Source organism: Lasiosphaeria miniovina, assembly GCF_030549165.1.
Source record: "Lasiosphaeria miniovina strain SMH2392-1A chromosome Unknown B0T26scaffold_2, whole genome shotgun sequence".
Lineage (NCBI taxonomy): Eukaryota > Fungi > Ascomycota > Sordariomycetes > Sordariales > Lasiosphaeriaceae > Lasiosphaeria > Lasiosphaeria miniovina.
The window spans coordinates 2,489,655-2,511,116 of NW_026848221.1; the positions used below are offsets into that span (position 1 = coordinate 2,489,655).

Consider the following 21,462-nt stretch of genomic DNA (forward strand, 5'->3'; position numbering starts at 1 on the left):
GACGCGAGCGAGGGCTCTGGACGACGGGTCTAGCCTGATGCTAGACACGTCAGAATCAGATGCACAAGTTGACCTCTTGGGAGCGAGTCCAGACAAACAAGGCGAACCAGACGAACCCATGCGAACCAGGCAAGCCCATGCAAACGAGGCAAATCATGCAGACCAGGCGAGCTAGGCGAACCGCGCCCCAGACATGGGATTTTCTCTCTATTTTCAGCCAATGTGCTCAATGACGCCAACACCCTCTCGGATTTTTGGACGCCAAACAAGGCAGACACCAGAGCCGGGCTACCCCGCCAACTGGCTCGGCCTGACTGCATATCAACGTGTGGGAGGGGGAACCGATATGAAAGCCTTACCCCAGGCCTTTCCAAGGAGGGATGGGTGAGACCGTGAGCCTTGAGGATGAACAAGGAGGGCCGTTTTTCGCGCTCAATCCGTCATCCACCTTCCGTCCCCTTAGCCTGCCTAAGGTACGTACTCAGCATCTCCCGAGCCTCGCCGACATATTTAGGCCGGACAAACAGGATGTCACCCCTGGATGCGGAGCCAAGCAGCATCGTCAACAAGTACTTCCACGACAGGAAAGAAGAGATGGAGGAGATGCACGACGCGTTTGTTGTGAAGCCGCCACACCCAAGGGCTTCGTCGCGAGCGAGCCTTCAACAGCCGGGGGACAGGAGACAGTAAGATAAAAATCAGTCGAGCTTCGGGCGATGGATATCGCAATCGCGAAGCTTACCTCCTTTATCCTGTTCAGAGATTTCATGACGGCCTTGAACAAGTATAGTCGCGACCTAGATCAATTGAGCCGCGAGCCCGAGATCAATTTCGACGTCAGGAACTGCGAGTGGTCTGACGTGCTTAAGAAGCTGCAGGACGCCGATGACGCCGTCGCCAAGCGAATGGAACGCGATAAGACGTTGTGGGTAAAGGGGAGAATGGTCTTGACCAACATGTCAAACTTGTTTGAGCCCGTCCTGCAAGCGATCCCGGACGAGTTGAGCTTCCTCCACGGCGGGCTGGCTCTCGTCCTGCACGTAAGAGACTGCCCAATGAGCCCCGCGTCGTCTTGGCCGGATCGATCTTCATCTGACGGAGAATCTGCGCAGCTAGCCAAAGGTCGGGAGAAAATCAGAGGAGACATTGTCAACGCCTTTGAAGACGTAACCTATACCATCGCCATCGCTGGAAACGCCTCGGAGATTGGGCCGGCCGATGCCAGGCTCTGCGACGCCCTAGACCAGCTGCGCATCACCCTGTTCGATGCAATCCCCCATCTCATCAAAATTCTCGTCCCGGAGAAGTTGGCCAAGCTCGCCGCCCCGCTCCGGTCCTCGCAAGCAGGGCGGCTGCTAGACTCCATCCGGAACGACACGAGGCGAGTGGACATGCGTGCGAGGGCGCTCAGCGACCAGTTCACGAACGAGGCGGCCAAGATCACAAAGGAGCACGTCGAGGATATCCACCAGGGCGTCATCGGCCTCCACGAGCAGTTCCAGGGCATGGACGCGCTGCAGCAAAACATTGTCGACATGGTCTACTACGCGCTCGCCAGCCAGGACGGCATGGCCAAGATGCTGTCGGACGCGGTGGAAAGTGAGTACCTAACAATTCGGCACACATGACGTCTCTCTATACGCTAACGGTAGTTGGGGTAGTGTTCAACTACTATAAGCGAAGCGAGGAGGAGGGGGAGGAGAAACGGGAAGAGCATGCAGCTACAAGTACCAATCCTAGGCGAGTGAGCTCTTCGGCTTCAGCCTCGGTTCTGGGGTCGCTGACCACGCCCGACACCAAGCTCGTGCAGCTGCAGTGGGTACTCGACGTGCAGCGCGGGCACGCGGCGCAGGACGTCAGCTTCGTCCGGCAGCAGGGGCAGGAGTTCGACGCCAAGTCCACGTCCGCCGGGGCGGCCATTTTCCTCGACACCAGCTTCCAGCGGTGGATGAGTGCCGACGTACCCGACCTTGTCTACGTCGAGGCCCGCCTGGAGCGCATCTACGGCAAGACGTCGCCCATTTCGTACTTTTGCGCGCAGCTGGTGCACAAGTTCAACGAGGCACCCCACACGACCGTCACGCTGTCCTTCTTCTGCGGGCAGCACGTTGCCGTCAAGGACGCCCTCCGGGGCCCGCGGGGCCTGATGCGCAGCCTCATCGCCCAGCTCCTCCGAGCCTGGCCCAAGGCCTGTCTCGACGACCTGGACCTGGCCGCGCTTGAGGGCCGCAACCACACCTGCATCCCGGTTGCGGAGCTCTGCCTCATGTTCAAACTCGTCGTCCGCCAGATACCCTGTCACTACAACGTCATATGCATCGTCGACGACGTCGGCCGGCTCGAGATGGATGAGTGGAGCAGCGAATACTGGGCAGTCATGGGCATGCTCGAGGACTTGGTCAACGGGGCCGAGGCGGGTGTGCGGTTCAAGGTGCTGATAACGAGTCCCGCGCGCAGTAGGTGGTTGCGCGGCGATAAGGAGGTCCAGCCGCATCACAGAGTCTTGGTAACGGACAGTGGGTTGCCGATGGGATTAAGAATCTAATTGGGCGAAGAAATCAGGTTACGTCATCCTCTCCGAGTTGACGGATTTTGCTATTATCGGTAAGATTGATAGGCGTGACCCAGCTTCTGACTGACTCTCATTTCCCGGCGGTATCCCACAACTATAGCTAGATAGCGGTACGCCGTAACTACGCTTGGAAAGGCATCTCTATAAGTCAGGTGACCAGCTTTTAGACCAACCCCCTTTTAGACCACAAGGTTCTAGAAGGATGACTAACCCTTGCCACCCAACTCTTCTATTTCAATCGCCCACAACTCACGAATTTGATTCGAATCCGTTTCCTTTTCTTTTCAATAGCTTGAGAATTTTCAAATGAAGCCATATACCGAGTTCGATTTGCAGAACGCCCTTGCAGAGTATGCTAAAACTGGCAAACTCCGCGATGCGGCCAAAAACCACAGCATCCCCCACAACACTTTATATTATCGATCCAAAGGCAGCAATCCAGCCACCTACTCCCAAATAATCAATCAGAAGCTTTCTCCGGCACTGGAAGAACGTCTCGCAGAATGGGTTCTCTTCCAGGGGGTCATTGGCAACCCCCCAACCCACCTGGGAAAGTACTGGTGCCGCCGCTTTTTGAACCGAAATCCTTCCATTTCTACCAAGAGGCCACCGAGAATCCACGCAAACCGTGCTGACCGAGCCTGCGAGGCCATTATTCGGCCCTGGTTTGACTCCCTGGAGTTTCTAGGGGTTAAGGCTATCCTGCCGGAGAACAGGTACAATATGGACGAAACTGGCATAGCTAATGGCATTGGAGATAACGGTCTGGTTGTAGGCTCCAAATCTAGAAAGCTTTTACAAAAGAGGAAGTCTGGAGACCGAATTTGGACGACCATTCTAGAGTGTGTTTCGGCCGACGGCCGGTCTTTGAACCCACTGGTTATTTTCAAGGGTGGGAGCCTCTAGCAATAGTGGTACCCACGCGATTTGACCCCATTCGAAGGTTGGGCCTTCAAACCAACCAAAAACGGGTGGACTGACGATGACACTGTTGTCGAATGGCTCCGCGAAGTCTTTCTTCCGGCCACTCGGCCGGCCAACCCCAAGGAGAAACGCCTCCTTATTTTGGATGGCCACGGCAGTCATACCACTGAGGAATTTATGTGGCTGGCTTTTACCAACAACGTACAGTTATTATTTCTGCCAGCCCACACCTCTCACGTTCTCCAGCCCGTGGATGTAGCCGTTTTCGGCCCGCTGAAGGCTAAGTACAGGGCACAGCTGAATGACTTGCTTTCTGGCCTAACCAGCGACTCTGTAGCTGCAAAACGAGCCTTTTTAGAATGCTATAGGCGTGCCAGAATCTACGGAATGACGGAGTCAAATATCAAGGCTGGTTGGAAGGCCTCAGGGTTGTGGCCAGTCTCCCTAAGGAAGCCCCTAAGCAACAGCCTCGTTATTAAGAATTCCAATGGCTGCATTAGTACGGTAGCCCCCACACCTTCTGCAGGCCTTGAGTCGTTCAATAACCCCATTCTGGGCAAGAATTCGGAGGGCCGGCCTTTGTGGTTTACCCCTAAAAAGGCCAAGGATTTCTTGGCTCAGGGGGAGCGTTTTCTACGTGGTACTAAACGTACTACCAGCGAACGACTTTTTATGCGGAAAGCCTACAAAGAATTCGATAACATGGCCTTCCAATTGGCTACCATTCAACAACAATTGCAAGCGGCCTAGGAAGACCTCGAACGTGCGAGAGGCCGGAAGAGAAGGAGGGTGGAAATCGACCCCAATAAGGCCTTTGCTGGTATTGAGGAGATCCGCCGCGCACAAAGATTAGCTGCTGGGGAGAATCTTATAGATTCTGAAATTTCAGAAGAAGAGGAATCTGACACTGCAAGCTGCATTAATGTAGCTATCTAATTGACGAAGCTGTGAGCAATTGAATTTTATGATGTGGTGGGGTGGCGATTTTAGTGCGTGGTCTAAAAGGGGGTTGGTCTAAAAGCTGGTCACCTGACTTAGCAGATATTTCACTACTGTAAGAGAAGACAGGTACACCTAATCAAGGTGGTCACAATATAGCAACAAGAAGAAGGGGAGCGCTGGCCCTGCAGGGTAAAACTGCCGATGCCGGAGTCCTCCTCGACAGTTACAATGCCGAATGACACCCCATCGGCAAACGACTCTTACGTGGTACTGATTCGATTTTCAGCTCCATAACGACGGACAGTACTTGGTTCATAATGCTGCGCAATTTCGTCCTTGGGTGGATTCTGCCATGGTTTCTCTCAAGCACACGCCGCAGGGGTATGGTATTCAGATTTCTGTCCGGATTCGGTATTAGGTACCGCTGTAGCCCAGTTGTTGGCACCGTAGCGGGCTTCAAGGGCCCCATCCGGGGCGGTGACGGCCTGCCGGACGGCATCGTACTGGAGAAGTCTGGAGCAGATCTCAAGAAAACGCACCTCAAGCTTTTATGCGGCGGAACACCACACCACACCACCTTCTTTTGTTCGCCGGCATGTTTATTCACAGTTCGGCTTCACGGAGCCGGGCTATGTTCTCGTTCGTCCGGATGGCTACGTCGCGCACATTGGCCATTTATCAAAGTTGGACAGTCTTTTGGAGTTCTTGGCACGGATATTTTTCTCTTTTGCTTGCCGTCGGATATCTCTTGCCTTCCTATGCACTGGGTTTCTCTTTAATTTCACTGTCTCTTCTCAGGCTTGGGGGGACTAGTTTGTCTGTTATCAAACAGCCACGTTTAAACCGTCTGCAACCCTAACCCTATATTGAACTTCAACCCAGTCTCGCTCATTAGTATGGTACAGCCAAGATTAATGAGATTGGATACTCTCTGTCTCAATACTGCAGAATTCATGAATGAGCTTCAAATATATCCTCCTTCTATTTTTTGTCCATCCATTTATCACCATAAATTTTGGTTAAGCCAGCTACAGTAGTTCCTACGGGAATCTGACATCCTCCTCCCTTGTCACGTGCTAACTTAGAGTTGGCGCCGTAATCGGGGCACTGTCAGAATTGGGTCGCCCCGAGCAGACAACGTCACAGCACTGCACTACCTCGCAATCCTCGATTACGGCCAAAGTCCATCCACACCAACCGACGGGAATATCAACTTTGAACCGACCGCCCAGTGCTACATTACGGCAAAGGGTCACGTACGCGCGGGAAACCTGCTAGCTCGATAATTAATTTAGAAACCTGTTTAGTCTTCACTTTTGGCTCATTTTGCCCACCCCACAAAACTTCACCTTACCTTCATCCGAGTTTGAAGGGAGTCGATACGACGATACGTCTTCACACACCTACTGACCCGTCGCCACGCCCTCACCATTTGCGCTCCAACGACAAGCCTATTAGTGAATGTCTCTAGTGCTGAGCGAGTTGGTAAGACAATCGCGGCTGCTGGCTTTTTTATTTTATGCCACTGCCGCCCACAGCAACGCGTTGGGCGTCCTGCACACCCGTGTCTTTCTTTTCTTCAGATATCATGGAACGTATTTTCTGACTCTCAATCAGTACAGCCTTGAGCTAGCCTTGAGCCCGCCCTCATCATGTTTAAGGAGAACCCGAGTCTTATCCAGGGTCCCATAGCAGACCCACGCGCAGGCCTCGAAACAGTCGGCATTACGTCCACCGACTCTCCCACGCCACTGGTCCTCATCCATGACGGCGGCGGCACTACATTTGGCTACTACTGTCTTGGCGACCTGTACCGGCCAGTATACGGCATTGCCAACCCGCATTATGGCACCGACGAGCGCTGGGAGGGCGGCATTCACGAGATGGCCAGCTACTACCTCAAGCTGATAAAGACGGTCATCCCGCCCGGAAGCAAGGTCATCATCGGCGGCTGGTCGCTCGGCGGCCTGCTGTCACTCGAGGTGTCGCGTCTCGTCTTGGCCGAGGCGGGAAGACGCGGCGCGCTCGACCTGCTCGGCATCATCATGATCGACTCGGTTTGCCCGCTCAGCCTCCTGTCTGCCGGCGACGTCCGAGTCGTGCTGCACGTTGTGGAGTGGAACGAGAATACGCGGCAGGAGACTCGCGACGCCGTCATGCGCTGCTTTTCCGAGGCGTACAGAATGCTGGGTGCCTGGAAGCTGCCCACGTGGCGGGACGACGGCGGCCAGAACGGCGCGGGCAATGGGCACAATGGCACCTCGCCAACAACGCCTTCGACGACTGCGGGCTCCCTGCCTCCCCCTCCGCCACCTACGATCCTGCTCCGCGCCCAGGAAAGAGTCCCCGTCGCCGAGCCCGGCGGCGTTGCCCGTGTCGACGTGTGTCGCAACGACCGCCAGCTCGGCTGGGACCAGCACCACCGCGACCTGATCAAGCAGGTGCACGATATCCCGGGCCACCACTACAACATATTCTCGACGGATGAGAATCTGGACGCTGTCACGGATATGATCAAGAAGGCGTGTTTTGAGCTCGAGGCTATGCGCGGATGAGGGTGCATCCCGCTCGGGAGCTTAAAGGTAATTAGCAAGACTCTTTAGCGTTTTACGTCATTGAAATTCACTCATGTTATTCGTATAAAGTATTAAAGCAGAGGTTATGGCCGGTTTAACGCATCTTGGTGGTACGGCAATCTGGAGCAGGAGTGGGAGATCGGATTGGTTATGCATTATTGCATTGGACGGAAGGGATGCAGCTTTCTTGGAGTGGCTTGCTCGGATGATATTGATTCAACAGTATAGACGTGTACATGTGTACATGCGCAGTATCGGAAATAGACACATGAACTAGCGTAGTAGGTACTCGAATGCAGAAGATGGATAGAGGGAATGATGGAGAGTCTCAGCAGAATACCAATACCATAGGTCCGGTATAGAATGCCAAAGCCCTATTTCAATCCTGTTTCAGCTAATAAATCAATTAAATACTGTGGCCCGCAACCGGCCCAAGATGGCAACCTAAAATAAATAAGTAGGTCTCAGAATAAAAGGACAAAGTTAAAATTTTCTAGCAAATTGAACAGCCAACCAAACAAGCCTGAAACATAATTTTCCATGTCAAGATGAGGCCTACGGCCAGCGTATCGACACGTGCCGAGGGGCGATTGGCTTGTCTATGATTGACATGTTTGGGCCAGCCACGGTGGCTTGCTTGATGGCTGGCTGGCTGGCTGGCTACCTTAAGGTACCTAGCGTCCAACCTCTGCCCGGGCACCTTCAACTCCGCCCAACAACCTTACATCATCTCAAAACTTGTCGGCCTCGCATCCCGCTGCTGATGCCTTTAAGCATCCGTCCAACTCTAACATTTGCTTGTGGAATTCCATCACAACAACCCAGTGCAAGCCATGGAAGACGAGAAGAAGACGGTCATGGTTGCAGCCTTGTCCGCATACGCCGATCTGCTCGTTCAGCAGTCAGCACGTCTCAGCAAGGACGAGGGCAAAGGTAAGGGGAAGGCCGCCGACGACGATGTAGACCTATTGGCCGAGCTGGAGCGCGACATGGTGCTATGCCGGGAGCTCACTAGCAGCATCGCCGATGCAACACCTGGCGACGACATTGTCCATCGCATGGGGACAGCGACCGGCCTTCGGAGTTCTCGACAGCGCTCGCTCTACCCAGGCCACAGCAGTGGGTACCTTCACGACGACGAATCCGACATCAACCCCTTCACCAATCTACCCATTGTTGTTGAGACGGGATACGAACCAGGCCCATCAACCAGACCACCGGCGCCGCTCCCGAGGACTGCGCCTTCTGTTGCATCTGCACGCACCAGGTCCAGGACCGCCCCACAACCGTGGAAAGACGTGTCTACCACGCCAGTGGCGTCTTCGACTCTCAACATTGACTTCCCGTTACAGCCGAAGGCGCTTCCGGAAGCCGACAGACGAAGGGTTGTTCCGTGGATCCCTAAGCTGGCCGAACCAGCTCCCTTGCGGCCATTTATCGCAGCCATACAGCCGGAAAACATATTCGCCTCTTTGACTCTGGCCCCAAGCTCGGCAACAGCGTGGAACAAAGACCCAGACGACCAACTCTCCAGCAGGAAGACCAGATACGGACAGCGCATCGCATCTATGGTGTCTGGAATCAAAGGCGCCACAGGACTCGGGAGCTTGATGACAACGGGTCGCTGGGGAGGAAACCGGCCAGCTGCCCAAACAGCTCCTGCCGAGCCTGTAGTTCCTGTACTGCTTCCTTCCACGTCCTCGGCATCAGTACTAGACAATGCTTGCGTCAGGGTCAAGTCTGAGAGCGACGCCTCGACGCCTGTATCCAGCAACGGCAGCAGCACGTGGTCAGTGGTCGACACCACTAGTACCACCAGTACCCCTCGGCTTCGGCGGTGGTCGGCCGCGACCTCGTCGACAAAGACGACCAGCACAACGCCGGCCCGGCAGTCTGGTCTCCTGACTTGGCTCAGCAGCGGCAGAGGAACGTCTCATGACGTTGACGGTCTCCAACATGAACTTAAAGACGCTCCGCTATACCAGTCGCCGCTATGCCTCACGCTGGAAACAAAAGACGATGTCTTCGCGCCCCCTCCTCGCGCTTCGATGCCCATCCTGGCGTTGAGTCCTCAGAGGTCTCGGCAAGATGCGGCACATGTGCCCGCTTCGCCCCCAATTCCAGCCAGCTCCAGCTCTCCTAGCCCAGTGGCCAGCTTCGCAGCACGCAGCAATCCCTTTTCTTCTCTCCTGGAGAGCACCGAGCCAGCGGCAGCGGCAACCTATAAGCACTCTATCATCTTCGCGGGCGAAGAGCTGACCTCGAACAAACCGCTACTCGCACCGTCGATTCCCTCTCTGTCACCCTCTCTCTCATCCGTCTCACCTGCAGAAGAGCGAACAGAAGAGGCAACAACTGCAAAAGAGACGGCAGCTGTAGACTCATCGCCACCACCACCGCCAAAGACAACCAAATCAGAGACAGCTGCAGCAGAGACACCAGCAGCCGAGACCCTAACCGCAGATACACCACCGCCATATGACACCCCGCCCTTATATTCACAGAGTATGCCCCACGACACGCAAGCAAGCGATACGGTCGAGGCAGACATGGCGCTGGCGCTGGCGCTGGCGCGTGCCGAGTTCCGTGACGTGCAGATGCAGCGTGACCGGCTGTTGGCCTACAGCATCGCGCATGGTACGGCCGATGACAACGACTTTGAGCTCGCGTACCGCCTGACACAGCAGATGGACGACGCGATCGTGTCGTTCAATGCGGCCGTGTCTTCGGGACCGGGCCATCGCGACAGTGACGATATGACGGCGGCTGGTGGTGTCGGTGCTAGTAAGAGCACCAAAGCCAGCGGTGTCGGCAGCGAGAGCTGGATGTTCTGGGACGATGTCGAGGAGGCGTCGTCAGCGGGCGTGAGCCGAGCCCTGCAGGACCACGAGCAGCAGCAACTGTCGATAGATCTGTGCCACGCGCTCCGAGCCGCGGAGGCGGAGGAGGGCGAGGAAGCGAGCCTGACGGCGGCGCGGCGGTTGCAAGAGGAGGGCGAGGAAGCGAGCCTGGCAGCAGCGCGGCGGTTGCAGGAGCAGTTCGACCTTGAGGACCGGAATGATGAAGGGTTGTTTTCGGAGTGGAAGGCGGCGAACATGGAGGGATGCGTGGTGTGCGGCGACGAGCTGCTGCCCGAGGATCTGGTGCGGCCGCCGTCGTGCGGCCATGGCTTCTGCGACGCGTGCTTAGCGGCAGGGTTCCGGGCGGCGCTGGCGTCCAAGACGCCTTTCCAGTGCTGTGGCGCCGAGCAGCGACTGGCCGTGGGCGACTGCCTCTCGCTGCCGGTGGGCGAGAAGACGCAGTACGAAGACATGGTGCTCGAGCTGACGACGCCGAACCCGACGTACTGCAGCGCGGCAAAGTGTGCTGCCTTTGTGTCGCCGCGCTTCGTCATCGGCGACATTGCCACTTGCCAGCGGTGCGCCGCCAGGACCTGCCGCCACTGCAATCGCCCTGATCACCCGGGCGCCTTCTGCAAGGAGGACACCGAGACCGAGGCCGTCAAGAAGCTGGGGCTCGACAAGGGCTGGAAGACGTGCCCCGGCTGCGGCCACCTGATCGAGCGCACCATCGGCTGCCTCCACATGGTGTGTGCCAAGTGCCAGACGGCCTTTTGCTACCGCTGCTCCAAGAGGTGGAGGGACTGCGAGTCGACCTGTCCAGACGGTAAGTTTCAAAGTTGCCCCCCTGAGATGGATTGTGGCTGACAAACGATGCAGCACTATCAGCGACGCACCCAAAGAATTATGTTGGCCCGTGATTTGTTTTTGTCTTAGTTTGTTGTCTGGCTTGGTATATTTTTCGTTGATTACGACTATATGGGGCAGATTTAAATGGGGATCCTTGTTTCATTTTGTGTATCACAAGTTTGAGTTATATAGGAAACAAACAATACTGCTCAAATTTTCAGTTAGTTAGTTACCATAGTCTAAGTCTTGAATATTCAATAGCGGGGGATTTAGCGGGGGACTTTCAAGATTTAAAAGGCTTTAGTTCCTTGCGGTTTACCTTGGATATTTTCGCCGAGGGGGGTGAAAGCTATTAATTAGCACGGCGAGGATGTCGCGATTGTCAGGACTTCCACCAGGCAGCTGCAGACTCAAACGCGACGTTCCGAACTTCATGGGTGGGTTTTCTGGATACGCTTATTTGATTGAGAAAAATATCTCGATCTGGGTCGCGTCGTATTAAAGCTTCCGCGAAGCAGAATAACGGACCGCGGTCATTGCGATGCTACAAAAGATTTAATAAAATCGCCGACTTCGCCGACTTCGCCGACTTCTCGTAGTTGTCGTGCATTGGCTCCCTTAGCGCATGGGCCCGTGTTTCATTAACAATAGGTGGTGCCATAGCCTCGCAAAATTAATTTGGGTAACCGGGTCTAGTGGGCCGAAGGAGTCCGAACACGGGCTCACATAAGCCGTGGTCGCAAAGTATCGCTTCCGTCCATGCCGGGTTCTCCAATATCCAAATTGCTGCTGACTTGCACCAAGAGTTCATGTCCTCGATTGGCCTTATTCTATACAAATGTCGAGAGTTTTCGGATAGGGTTCTCGGGCCCTGACGCAGGGCTTCTTTGAACACTACGCGTGCCAAATTGTCGTCTAAAATGTCTTTGCGAGCGCAAACATTGCAATTGGACACATTGCAATTGGACCCATTTTAATTCTTTGTGACTCAAGATACGCGAGCACTGTGCAATGGGCAAAAGAAACCGTGGCTATGCTGCGTGAGGATTCGTCTTCGCTGTCCTCGGGGTACAGGAACGTTGTGACCGTAACGAGGCAGCGGCAGAGCTCGCGTAGAGCATCCTCGTCGTAGACATATTTGTGGGATTGGTTTTCCTTGCTGATGCTGAGATAAACAGCGTCAAGGACTACTGGATAGATCATGGGTTCAGAATCGTAAACCAGATCGTCCCGTGCTTTAATGTCGAAGCAGATCCACTAGAGGACATGAGATACGAAAAGCCGGTCGTCTTCGTCAATGCCGAGAAAAATTCGGTCGTACGTCTCATCGTGACAGTGGAGTTCGGGTACATTTACGTAATTTCGGCGGTTAAGACTAAATTAATAGTCTCTTTGCACTGTCCTATTTCGTCAAGCAGCTTCTTGGCTCTGGCTTCTTTCAACGGCCATGCGATCGAGGCAACCACAAGCTTTGCCTTCTCCCTTTTTCTCTGTACCTGCCCGCGGGCGATGGCTGGAGAGGAGAGGAGCTTCTCGAGCTCGCCAATAGATTGCAGACGGCTCTTGATAGATCTGCCATCATCTGCGAGCTTACTGGCCGCTGCTGAGATGCCATCTTGGTGTTCTGTCAAGAATTCGAGGTTCTCGAAGAGAGTCTTGAGGGTTGATGTCTCGACAAGAATTGTCCCGAAATCGGATGGGGCATCGCGGGCGGTCCGAATGTAGTACTTGTAGACGTCAATGATGCGGCCTGCAATCTGAACGATAGCCTTCTGCAGTGGTTGCCGTGAGATTGGAGGAAAGAGGCTTGCCCAGACATGTCGAGCACCGCTGCCTTCTTGAGGGTACAGAGTGGCCTGGGAGTCGATAACGTGGCAGTGCTGCGCCACGCACCCATCAGGCTCTCTGCAAGGCGAGTTGGTGCTCCTCGGCGGCTAGCCTCCTCTTGCAAACAACTACAATGGCCGCCTGATGAGGTCGAGTTGTTTAAGCAGGCTAGCAAAAATACCGAATTACCGAGGGGAAAAACTGATACTTGCACTGGCCGTTCAAGGCAATGAAGGAAAATCTTCGACTTGCTCTCGAATTGTATGGCGACCGCCGGGAATGCCTCATCCAGGCCACCGGGTGCAGTCTTTAAAATACTACTGTTAACATCTGTCGTATATGAATTATGAGCTATTAAATCGGCATGGACGCCTTGACAAAGACTAGCTGGTCCACCCAGCCAGCTCCTACGCGTCCACCCCCTGCCACTCCTCGCTGTAGTCAATGTTGAAGATCCTATCATGCGTCGTGTACCCAGTCAGCCGGTACCCTCCGCCCTCGAGGTCCGTCACAGCCATCGTCGCTTCAATAATGATATCCGACCTCTCGAATGTCTGATACGTAACCCATTGATCTGTTTCCGGTGCCTCTCCACCTTTCTGATGGCTCGGTGCCACGATGTGGTGCGTATCGCCCGTCAACGTGGCCTTCTCGCCTTTCTTGATTGTGCCCAGCTCTCTGCCAGTCTTGGCCGCCACAAACGTGATGTCATTAGAAGAGTTGTTATGGATCTGGTTCCGCTTGAAGCTGATGACCGTCACTAAACCACTGCCACTCTCTGACGGGTGCGTGTACTGCAGCGCCACGTTCGCGATGTATGCCTCGACCAGGCCCCTGTAGGTGTTGACGGTTGGCAGGACGGTTTCGTAGCAGTACCGGAGCGAGAGGTCAAACAGGCCGGCTACGCTGTTGGCCCTGCACCGAAAGCTGATGGCAGAGCCCGACTTGCCACCCACGATCTCAACGAACTCGAACACGTCGGGCTCGTTGAAGCCAGCCACCGCGCTGGAGAATCGGCTGATCCAGTCAACATCCACCTGCTTGATTACGCTGACCCAGAGTATTAGATCAGTCCACTGTGTTGGATCTGTGGCGGGTGTGGCAGGGTCTTTCGGAGAATCTCCTCCATCCTCCATCTTCAACACCGCGAGTTTACCTACGACGGCCGAGCTTCGGTGCTTCTGCAGGGCGTCCTTCAGATCGAGACGGCCTATTTTGGGAGTTTCTCGGGCTGGCTGGCTGGGCGCTGCAACGAGAGGAACGCCGCGCTGCTTCATGGAAGCCTCGTACTGGCTCGGTACGAAGAGCGCCTTGACTCTCTCCTGTGCATCTGATGGGAGCACACCGCCCGCCTCTGCCACTCCCGGCTTGACGGCCTCCTTGTACGCAGCTAGGATGACGCTGTAGATCTGCTGCTGTCGCTCCAGGGGCGAATTTCCAAACGTCATAGAGACGATGGCGCGAAGGTCGTTTAGCTGTAACTTGGTAATGTCGACGGAAGAGACGAGGCTCGTGATGGCTGTCATATTCTTCGCTTTGGACTGGAGACCCTGGGAACGGAGCTCAAAGGAGTACACGTCGATGTCGATCCTGAGCAGGGCGCCGAGCTCTGTCGCGATGAGGGCGTAGGTGTAATTTTGAGAGACTTGGCCAGATGACGATCCTAGTACTACATTCAAGGCACTGCTAAGGATGTCGGTCACGCTGCAACGGATCAATTAACATAGGTTCCCTCAAAAGGAAGGCATAAGCACGCATGATGACTTACCCATCCAGCACTTGCCCCGACATGAGCTTGCCCACTGCCTTATTAATGCCCTGCACAATACCATCGGTGTTGGTGGATGCGCTGGCAACAATAGACTGCCGCCGCAGCAAGACTTGGTTGATGTTCGCATATACTGAGATGGCGTTGGAGGTAGCCTGTGCCCAGGCAGCGTCATTTCGGCTTTTCCCCAGCTCGAACAGAGAATCCAAGGCTTCCCTGGTCTCCTGCGCCGACTGGTCGCCTCCATCGATGGACTTGATCATTGACGCCAGTGCCTGACCCATGATGAAGACACAACGCGCGTGCGCGTACCGGACCCGTGGCAATGCAGGTAAAATCGAGAAAAAAGGTGTTCTGAGACACTCATGTTTCGACCTGGTGCTACTGGACTCCTTCAAGTTGAGACGCAGAACGTGCCGTCTGTTTTATAATTACATCTCGAAGAGTCATGGGTGACTTCTGTCCACGATCTGCCCTTGCGCACCTCCTGTACACGCTCCTAGACCACACAGTCAAGATTAGAGTGACGCTACGGTCTTGGCCTCCATCATTGACCATGGCGGGCGCACACGGACGGACATCGCCGTCTTACTGAATTTAGCTTGGGATTCGGAGCGACTATCGTCATGAATGGCTCTTTTCATCCCCAATCTCACGCTCCAAAGCCTAAAGGAGGCTAATGCCTGGAGCACATTGTCAACGACGAAGGAAGAGGTTGCATTGACACATCCTATATTGCGACTACGCCACAGATAGGTCAGCTGATACAATGCGGTATGCAACCCCAAGGCCGGTTAGGGAACGGGAATGCACTAAGATGTGCCCTCTCAGCCCCTATCTTGCAAGCCACAGACTCAATACTGGAAACTCGTCCGTGGATTTTTTGAGTGGGTAGCCGTCCCGAACCTAATGGGGATAACTGTTGAATTAACTATTGATCCCTTTCCGGTCCTTTTCCGGCTGACAGCTGGGTGCCTGTCCACGATTGGCTTTCAGCCAGCCTCATGATGCACGGGAGCAATGGAACCCCGCCAACTAAACCCGAATGTAACCTCATCAGCCACATCAGTTCATTTAGATGTTCTTGGGCGCTTACCATGGAATGTGGCCAGCTGAATGTGGACGATCCTCTGCCCAGTGCGTTCAGCCATCGTTCGGCAACCACTAGTGCCCTTCGAAGATAGCTGCATGATGCATCAGCTATTGCTATCTAGCGAGAAACGGCACAGTTGTGCCGGAGACGGGAATAGCCACTAGAGATTGAGAGGTGCACCCACATATGCATCAGCTTAGCAATACTAACAGGCCTAGGGGTTCAGCTCGCTCTCATTCGGCTTGGTGGATGGCTTAAAGCAATCCAAAGGGCCCAGTTTCATTGATGAAGTATTGTTGGTGCTGCCGTGCAAGCTCGTGACAGGTACAAAAGCCCTCGCCAAGATTCGAAACGTCTACTTAATCTTATGGTGCGGCAGCCCGCCGTGCCACAACAGCACAACACAAACGCTGCTCCTACTATCACGTCTATCTCTCGTCTACGACATGGCCAGCGATCGTCTTGTTCAGTATCTCAAGCTAGGTCAGGGCTACGAGGTCTTCACCTCGATGCTCTAGGTCGACGTCTTCGCCAACTTCTTCCCTCCTAACAGCAAGGATAGCTGGTTGTTCGGCCCGGTAAGCCAATCCTCCCCGCGCCAAACCGCATCATATTAACTGACAAGACATCCACTCAAGGAATTACCGTGGTTCAATGAGAACGAGGAGAGTGGGCGCAGCGACCTCGTTCTGTCGCAGTCCCTGTCGACCTGGCCCGAGAACTTTAACGCCTTCGGTCTCCCGTTCCTCGCGGCTGAGTTTAAGAGCGCCGGTTCAGGCAAGGAAGAATGGGATAAGGCGTTTGCGCAGCTGGACGGGGCCGTCAAGTATTTGGCAAAGTGGTGGTCTCGTGGACAACCGCTGTTTGGCGTCACCGCGCTCGGCAACTTTTGCGCCTTCTATAAGCTGGAGAACGGAAAGCTAGTAAGGGTACACGCCGCGGAAAAGCTCAGCATGGCTGACGCAAATGACCGCAAGACCATTGGCATGATTTTGGAGGATATTCGAAAAGTGTCGCCAGCACCGACCGCGAAGTTTCAATCAGCAGCCCCTCATCTGTGAGGAAGTCCCATGTCAAAGGCATTGTATCGCGCTTGAGAGATTGCAAATACTATTAGCTATCTACTCTACCTTACCATCCTTAAAATTTTGCTTACAGCTTAATAATAAAGTAGTTATATCTTAAATGTCTGCATGAACTTCCATTATTTCCCTCAGCCCCTGAATGCCTAGCAATGAATTCCAAGATTAATGTGATTCCTGAGAGTTCAGGATATCTGCCTGCCGCTCTTAACTAGAGGTGTCCCGTTCCTGCTTGCGGTGAGAAGACTATGGCGATTGACGTTTACGTCTTCCATTTCTTCACAATCAAAGACATCTAGCCTATTGGCTGTGCTGTTCCTCTGGCTGGCCAGACGGTGCTGAGAGGGATTCATATGATCCGCCCTTTGAGGCCACTCCACCATCATGATTGACGAGTAAAAGGAATGGAAAGGGTTGAGTTTGAATCCGGCAGGCGTGCCCGTGACACCCAATATGTGCCCCGAATTTGGGCCGTTCTCGGAAGGTGTTTCCACTTTTGGCAGAGGGTAACTCTGAGCCGCGCGGCTGTGCAGGCCTGATGGCTCACTATGGCTCACCCTGGAGCAGTGGTAGCTCAGGGCCAACACGTGCGTAAAACATTGACCTGTTGCTGCATTTACCATATTAACACCTACTTTGCATCCGGTTCTCTGACAATGCACTCACTGATTTAGCTGTCCACCCACGCCAATCGCAACTCATAACTATTCGTATCTCTCTCGAAATGTGCGAATTAAGTAGAAGACTAACCCGAACCGACCGACGGCTAGGGGCAGGTCAAGTCGAACTCCATGGACGTCACAAACCCAGAGGAATGACCTAGGAAAAACACGTTTCTCCAATATGAGGAAGACGTCGACCGAAACCGCAGGGGAAGCCACAAGAGCCTCTCCCCCCTCCTCGTAATCCAGTCCCCGTCGAGAAAGACGTCGGCAGATTGGGGCTCGCCAGAATCCGGGTTATAGTGCCCAATAGGCAGCAAGCCCCTGTTAGTCCGCAGATACGGACCCTGTGGTGAGAATGTTATAGAGTTGATGTATGCACGGATACGCAGGCTCTGCAAGATGGCCCCCGTAGTGGTGTCCCATATCTTCACGTCGCCGTCTGGGGACGCCGACGCCAGCAAGTGGCCCGACGGCGGAGAGAATGAAACGGCTCGAACAGATATTCGGTGACCCCGGAGCACTCTGATTACTTGCGGGTCGCTGCACAGATCCAGTCTCCACAAGATGATGGTCAGATCGTCAGAGCTTGTAGCCAGCATTGCGCCATCTGGAGAGAACGCCACGGCCCGAGCTAGTTCCGAGTAGCCACAGGCCGTCATGACCGTCTTTTGACCGTCGGGGCCGTTGTCTAGTTCTAGGGTCAAGTTCCAGATTCTGACCGTCTTGTCGTCCGAGGCAGATGCGAGATGTGTTCCGTCGGCGGAAAATGTGACGGCGCGGATGCCTTTTTCGTGCCCGCAAAGCAGCCGGACTAGTCCCCCTGATAGCGTGTCCCAGATCCTGATAGTCTCGTCATTCGAGCAGGACGCCAAGAGCAGCCCGTTGGGCGAGAATGGCATGCTGTGGATCCAGTCGCAATGACCCTTGAGCTCTCTTGCCGATAGGCATGATGCGGAATCCCAGATTCGTATTGTCAGCTCGTCATGTGCGGCCGACGCTAGGGGCTTTCCCTTGGGACACATGGCTACTGAATGGACAGGGCCTTGGTGCTCTGGATAGATCTCGGGTTGTGTAGAGGATATGTCCCAGATCCGAATTGACTTGTCTGCCCCGCCTGAAGCCAGAAGGGACCCGTCGGGGGAGAAGGCCGCGGCGTAGATCCAGTCGCTGTGGCCAGTCAACGTCTGGATCTCCTGTCTTGACTCGACATCCCAGAGCTTGACAGTTCTGTCCGCCGAGACCGAGGCTATCCGTTTGCCGTCTGGCGAAAACGCAACACCGTATACCCAGTCTATATGACCTTTGAGCGGCAAAGGAAAATGCTTATCGCAAAAAGTGACAAGACACCCGTCTCCTTGGCCGATTTTGCCGCACAGGCTCTCCTCGTTGCAGCAATAAAGCACAGCTTTCCGTACGACAAGATTGTCGGAGAGGAGGATACATCTCTGTTGCGCACGAAGCCCGAGCTCGTACTCAAAATCTGGGACTTGGTCGACGAGACCCATCTCGATGATCCCGATGCCGAAGCTCTGTTGCGCCCCCCCCCCCCAGTCTATCACCCAGATGCTTGTATGCATCGACGCGGGCGCCAAGCCCTACAGGGGCCCCGAAGGCCGTGTGTGGATGATTGATCCTGTCGATGGGACCAAGGGCTTCTTAAACCAGGGACAGTATGTCGTATGCTTAGTTTTTCTAGTGGACGGACATGAGAAGGTGGCGGCTTTCGGTTGCCCCCACGTCACTCTAGACTCCGGCAGGATTTCTGAGAGCGACACATTTACCGGTGGCCCCGGCTATCTGGTCTCAGCAGTCAGAGGCGAGGGCGCTCAAATCAGGCCATTGTCGGAAGGCAAACTCCTCGAGCCAAAGCCGCTGGGGCAACGTGATGCTGTCAACGACTTGGGCCAGCTGCGGTTCTGCGAAAATACCAAGACCACCTCACCGCAGTTTGCAAATCGACACAAGATTGCAGCCGAGTTAGGTGCACCTTGGGATCCAATCCACATCTACAGCACCCAACTGCGGTACATTTCTCTGGCTCTCGGCTTCAGTGACGTTGTTTTACGCACACCGCTGCCAAACAATGCTCCAGCTCACTCCTGGGACCATGCTGGAGGTATGATGGTCTTTGAAGAGACGGGAGGCAAGGTTACGGATTTGAATGGAAAGGCGATAGTCCTGACGGCCGGTCGGGATCTGACAGAGAATTTCGGCCTGATCGCTGCGCTAGCAACGATCCATTCCCGTGTCCTCGAGGCGGTCAGGGCTGGTTTTGTTTCCTCTGGGTACCCGGAATACAGCGGTATAATTGCATGAGTAGACCTCAATAAGCGATGGATGATTCCGGCTTTCGCCCAAACTAAGGAGAATAGCGTTTTCAATATAGCGAACCTCATGTTTACATAGACTTCACCTTGACACTGGGCCTGGTGACGTGTCCCGCCCCAAAGCATTTGACGTGAAAACGTCCAAGCGCAAGACCGGGTAAGAAATTTCATCCAGATAATGCTCCACACAGTCAACTGGTTCAAAGCCGAGCGAACCTCACGCTTTCAGACCTCCAGAAACCGTCTCCGCTAGCTGGACATTCAGACTTGTTCAACTTCCATTATCGGACTGCCATCAAACAGCTTTACCGTGCTGATGAAACGTACCCATGGAGAATATTCCCCGTCGATGCGTTAGTTATCAATCGGGTTTTTAGGATGAAACGATTTAATCTCAATATTGAACCGGTGCATTATCATGTCAGATGTCTTCAGTCTTTCCAATTACCTAAGGTGAGGGAGTTAAACTAATCAATCTTCCGCCTATGATTATCTGACGTGAAAATGGAACATTCGTGCTGAAACAGGGACAGCAATTAGGCTGGTGTCACAATATTGGAATTAGCGAGCAAGAAAGATCTAGAAGCTGCTATGTGATTCTTCGCCACCAGCTTTTGCCACTATTCATAACTATAAAGAAGAGACTTTTGGCCCTGCCAAAGGAAATAAGAGATTAGACCTTTTCAGACAATTCAAGCCTTACCTCCCTGCATCAAATGCTTCATTTCCGTTGCCCTGTGAATGCGCGTGACAGCTAGCCAATGTCCGTGATGATTAAACTCTGGTCTGTAGACTGGGCCTCCGGTAAACAAGGTAATGAGTGTAAGTTGCCAGCCAGTATCGCCACTCAAGCCTCACATCGCCACATTCATGCCACAATAACTGAATGATTTTTTTATCATCTTCTAGTATTTATTTATCCATTTTGGGCTTTGCTTGAATGGGACAACCCAGACTCAGATCACGCCCGTCAAGTGGCGCTCTCAGGCCCTGCTCTAGAAAGCGAAGGGGTCCAGAAGCTGAGGATACGTCACCGTCCTGGAAATTCTTGTTCCCACTGGCATTCCTGCCTCTTCAAAAACGCACAAGTAAAGGCACTTGACAGAATGAGCTAAAATGAACAAGCTAGCAGCCCCGCCATGGGACTCATTGCCACCGGCAGAACCTACATGCAGACTGGCCAGTGGCATCCTGTCCGAGTCCCTTTTCCCATTGTTTTCTGCCATCAAAGCTTCTTGTTTCAGTCCGGAAGGGACGACCCCACGAGCGAGCACGAGACGACGATAACGCGCGCAACACTCTTTTGTCCTCGACCTCAACGACGAGGAAGTGCTCCAATTTCAAGAGTTAGCGTGCTGCAAGAGCAGGCAATCTATTGCAACATGCTTGCTTGGCAACCTCGTGGCTATTCTAGCCTCACAGCGATTGGGCTTTTCGCTTCCTTGGTGAAACAAGAGGATAGGTTAGTGTCTTGTCTTCGCCATTTACCTTACGTTCGTAGCCTCTGAAGGAGTTTATTCGCCGAAGATGCAGCCCATAAAAAGAGGGGCGGCGCTTCGCTAAGGGGACTATGGAGTATCGTGAACAGCAGAGGTTTTGAAGCTAAATTCGAGGCAAGAATAGACTTTAGGTCGGTTGCCCTTCCCTGCACCGTTAGTGATCCTTCCTTATCGGGATGCAGAGCCAAGCCCCTGCAATGGGCGCGAGCTTGGCAAGGCTATCCGGCCGTCTTCCCCTTTATCGCCTAGTGCTCACTGCTCCGCTGCTGACCCACGATCAAGACTCGGCTAGCGTGCGGCGCGGGCTTCACATACAATGTCGGCCCCTGAACGAAATTGCTGTCTGCCATTGGCACATTGGCAACGCCCCAGCTGAGGCGCGGGACCCAAGCCGGGAGGATGGTTCTCGCCTGCTGGGGCCTGATTCCTTTTTTTCTCCCTTACGATCGATCAGGAGGGTCTTGATGCTTGCAGCTGGCGGCCCAGGACCAACGACGT

At 54.1% G+C, this 21,462-nt stretch overlaps 10 protein-coding genes across 10 annotated transcripts; 7 read left to right on the forward strand and 3 right to left on the reverse strand.

Annotated features, from left to right (window-relative positions):
• The first annotated feature begins 263 nt into the window (after nt 1–263).
• B0T26DRAFT_137102 (uncharacterized protein) lies at nt 264–1,694 on the forward strand. Its single transcript, XM_060433380.1, has 2 exons — nt 264–686; nt 761–1,694. Exons 1-2 carry the CDS (start codon nt 406–408, stop codon nt 1,626–1,628), a joined length of 1,149 nt encoding a protein of 382 aa, XP_060300305.1. The 5' UTR covers nt 264–405; the 3' UTR covers nt 1,629–1,694.
• B0T26DRAFT_137105 (uncharacterized protein) lies at nt 1,386–2,650 on the forward strand. The gene has a single exon (XM_060433381.1). It carries the CDS (start codon nt 1,625–1,627, stop codon nt 2,543–2,545), a length of 921 nt encoding a protein of 306 aa, XP_060300306.1. The 5' UTR covers nt 1,386–1,624; the 3' UTR covers nt 2,546–2,650.
• A 1,610-nt stretch (nt 2,651–4,260) lies between these two features.
• On the forward strand, nt 4,261–5,384 carry B0T26DRAFT_694643 (uncharacterized protein). The gene has a single exon (XM_060441247.1). It carries the CDS (start codon nt 4,756–4,758, stop codon nt 5,215–5,217), a length of 462 nt encoding a protein of 153 aa, XP_060300307.1. The 5' UTR covers nt 4,261–4,755; the 3' UTR covers nt 5,218–5,384.
• A 516-nt stretch (nt 5,385–5,900) lies between these two features.
• Nucleotides 5,901–7,397, forward strand: B0T26DRAFT_694646 (Alpha/Beta hydrolase protein). Its single transcript, XM_060441248.1, has one exon. The coding sequence runs from the start codon at nt 6,091–6,093 to the stop codon at nt 6,991–6,993; it is 903 nt and encodes a 300-aa protein (XP_060300308.1). The 5' UTR covers nt 5,901–6,090; the 3' UTR covers nt 6,994–7,397.
• Nucleotides 7,398–7,847: 450 nt separating this feature from the next.
• On the forward strand, nt 7,848–10,774 carry B0T26DRAFT_672118 (uncharacterized protein; the record flags this gene model as incomplete). The annotated part of the gene is made up of 2 exons (XM_060439412.1): nt 7,848–10,680; nt 10,734–10,774. 2 exons carry the CDS (start codon nt 7,848–7,850, stop codon nt 10,772–10,774), a joined length of 2,874 nt encoding a protein of 957 aa, XP_060300309.1.
• Nucleotides 10,775–11,475: 701 nt separating this feature from the next.
• On the reverse strand, nt 11,476–11,997 carry B0T26DRAFT_137163 (uncharacterized protein). Its single transcript, XM_060433382.1, has one exon. The coding sequence runs from the start codon at nt 11,904–11,906 to the stop codon at nt 11,619–11,621; it is 288 nt and encodes a 95-aa protein (XP_060300310.1). The 5' UTR covers nt 11,907–11,997; the 3' UTR covers nt 11,476–11,618.
• A 672-nt stretch (nt 11,998–12,669) lies between these two features.
• Nucleotides 12,670–15,026, reverse strand: B0T26DRAFT_765421 (uncharacterized protein). The gene is made up of 2 exons (XM_060446461.1): nt 14,299–15,026; nt 12,670–14,234 (listed from the first exon to the last, which is right to left on the reverse strand). Exons 1-2 carry the CDS (start codon nt 14,580–14,582, stop codon nt 12,938–12,940), a joined length of 1,581 nt encoding a protein of 526 aa, XP_060300311.1. The 5' UTR covers nt 14,583–15,026; the 3' UTR covers nt 12,670–12,937.
• Nucleotides 15,027–15,837: 811 nt separating this feature from the next.
• On the forward strand, nt 15,838–16,452 carry B0T26DRAFT_747780 (uncharacterized protein; the record flags this gene model as incomplete). The annotated part of the gene is made up of 3 exons (XM_060444881.1): nt 15,838–15,855; nt 15,910–15,969; nt 16,030–16,452. 3 exons carry the CDS (start codon nt 15,838–15,840, stop codon nt 16,450–16,452), a joined length of 501 nt encoding a protein of 166 aa, XP_060300312.1.
• A 662-nt stretch (nt 16,453–17,114) lies between these two features.
• B0T26DRAFT_821935 (WD40-repeat-containing domain protein) lies at nt 17,115–18,445 on the reverse strand. Its single transcript, XM_060447409.1, has one exon. The coding sequence runs from the start codon at nt 18,158–18,160 to the stop codon at nt 17,240–17,242; it is 921 nt and encodes a 306-aa protein (XP_060300313.1). The 5' UTR covers nt 18,161–18,445; the 3' UTR covers nt 17,115–17,239.
• On the forward strand, nt 18,436–19,454 carry B0T26DRAFT_765427 (uncharacterized protein; the record flags this gene model as incomplete). Its single annotated transcript, XM_060446462.1, has 2 exons — nt 18,436–18,688; nt 18,732–19,454. The coding sequence occupies exons 1-2, from the start codon at nt 18,458–18,460 to the stop codon at nt 19,452–19,454; spliced, it is 954 nt and encodes a 317-aa protein (XP_060300314.1). The 5' UTR covers nt 18,436–18,457.
• Nucleotides 19,455–21,462: the final 2,008 nt, after the last annotated feature.

Bases quoted from the DNA above. Each gene is read 5' to 3' on its own strand.
- B0T26DRAFT_694646 (XM_060441248.1), top strand. From the start codon at position 6,091: ATGTTTAAGGAGAACCCGAGTCTTATCCAGGGTCCCATAGCAGACCCA.
- B0T26DRAFT_765421 (XM_060446461.1), bottom strand. From the start codon at position 14,582: ATGGGTCAGGCACTGGCGTCAATGATCAAGTCCATCGATGGAGGCGAC. The intron at 14,235-14,298 runs GTAAGTCATCAT...GATCCGTTGCAG, and splicing joins TCGGGGCAAGTGCTGGATGG to CGTGACCGACATCCTTAGCA.
- B0T26DRAFT_694643 (XM_060441247.1), top strand. From the start codon at position 4,756: ATGCTGCGCAATTTCGTCCTTGGGTGGATTCTGCCATGGTTTCTCTCA.
- B0T26DRAFT_137163 (XM_060433382.1), bottom strand. From the start codon at position 11,906: ATGATCTATCCAGTAGTCCTTGACGCTGTTTATCTCAGCATCAGCAAG.
- B0T26DRAFT_137105 (XM_060433381.1), top strand. From the start codon at position 1,625: ATGACGTCTCTCTATACGCTAACGGTAGTTGGGGTAGTGTTCAACTAC.
- B0T26DRAFT_821935 (XM_060447409.1), bottom strand. From the start codon at position 18,160: ATGTGTCCCAAGGGAAAGCCCCTAGCGTCGGCCGCACATGACGAGCTG.
- B0T26DRAFT_137102 (XM_060433380.1), top strand. From the start codon at position 406: ATGAACAAGGAGGGCCGTTTTTCGCGCTCAATCCGTCATCCACCTTCC. The intron at 687-760 runs GTAAGATAAAAA...TATCCTGTTCAG, and splicing joins CAGCCGGGGGACAGGAGACA to AGATTTCATGACGGCCTTGA.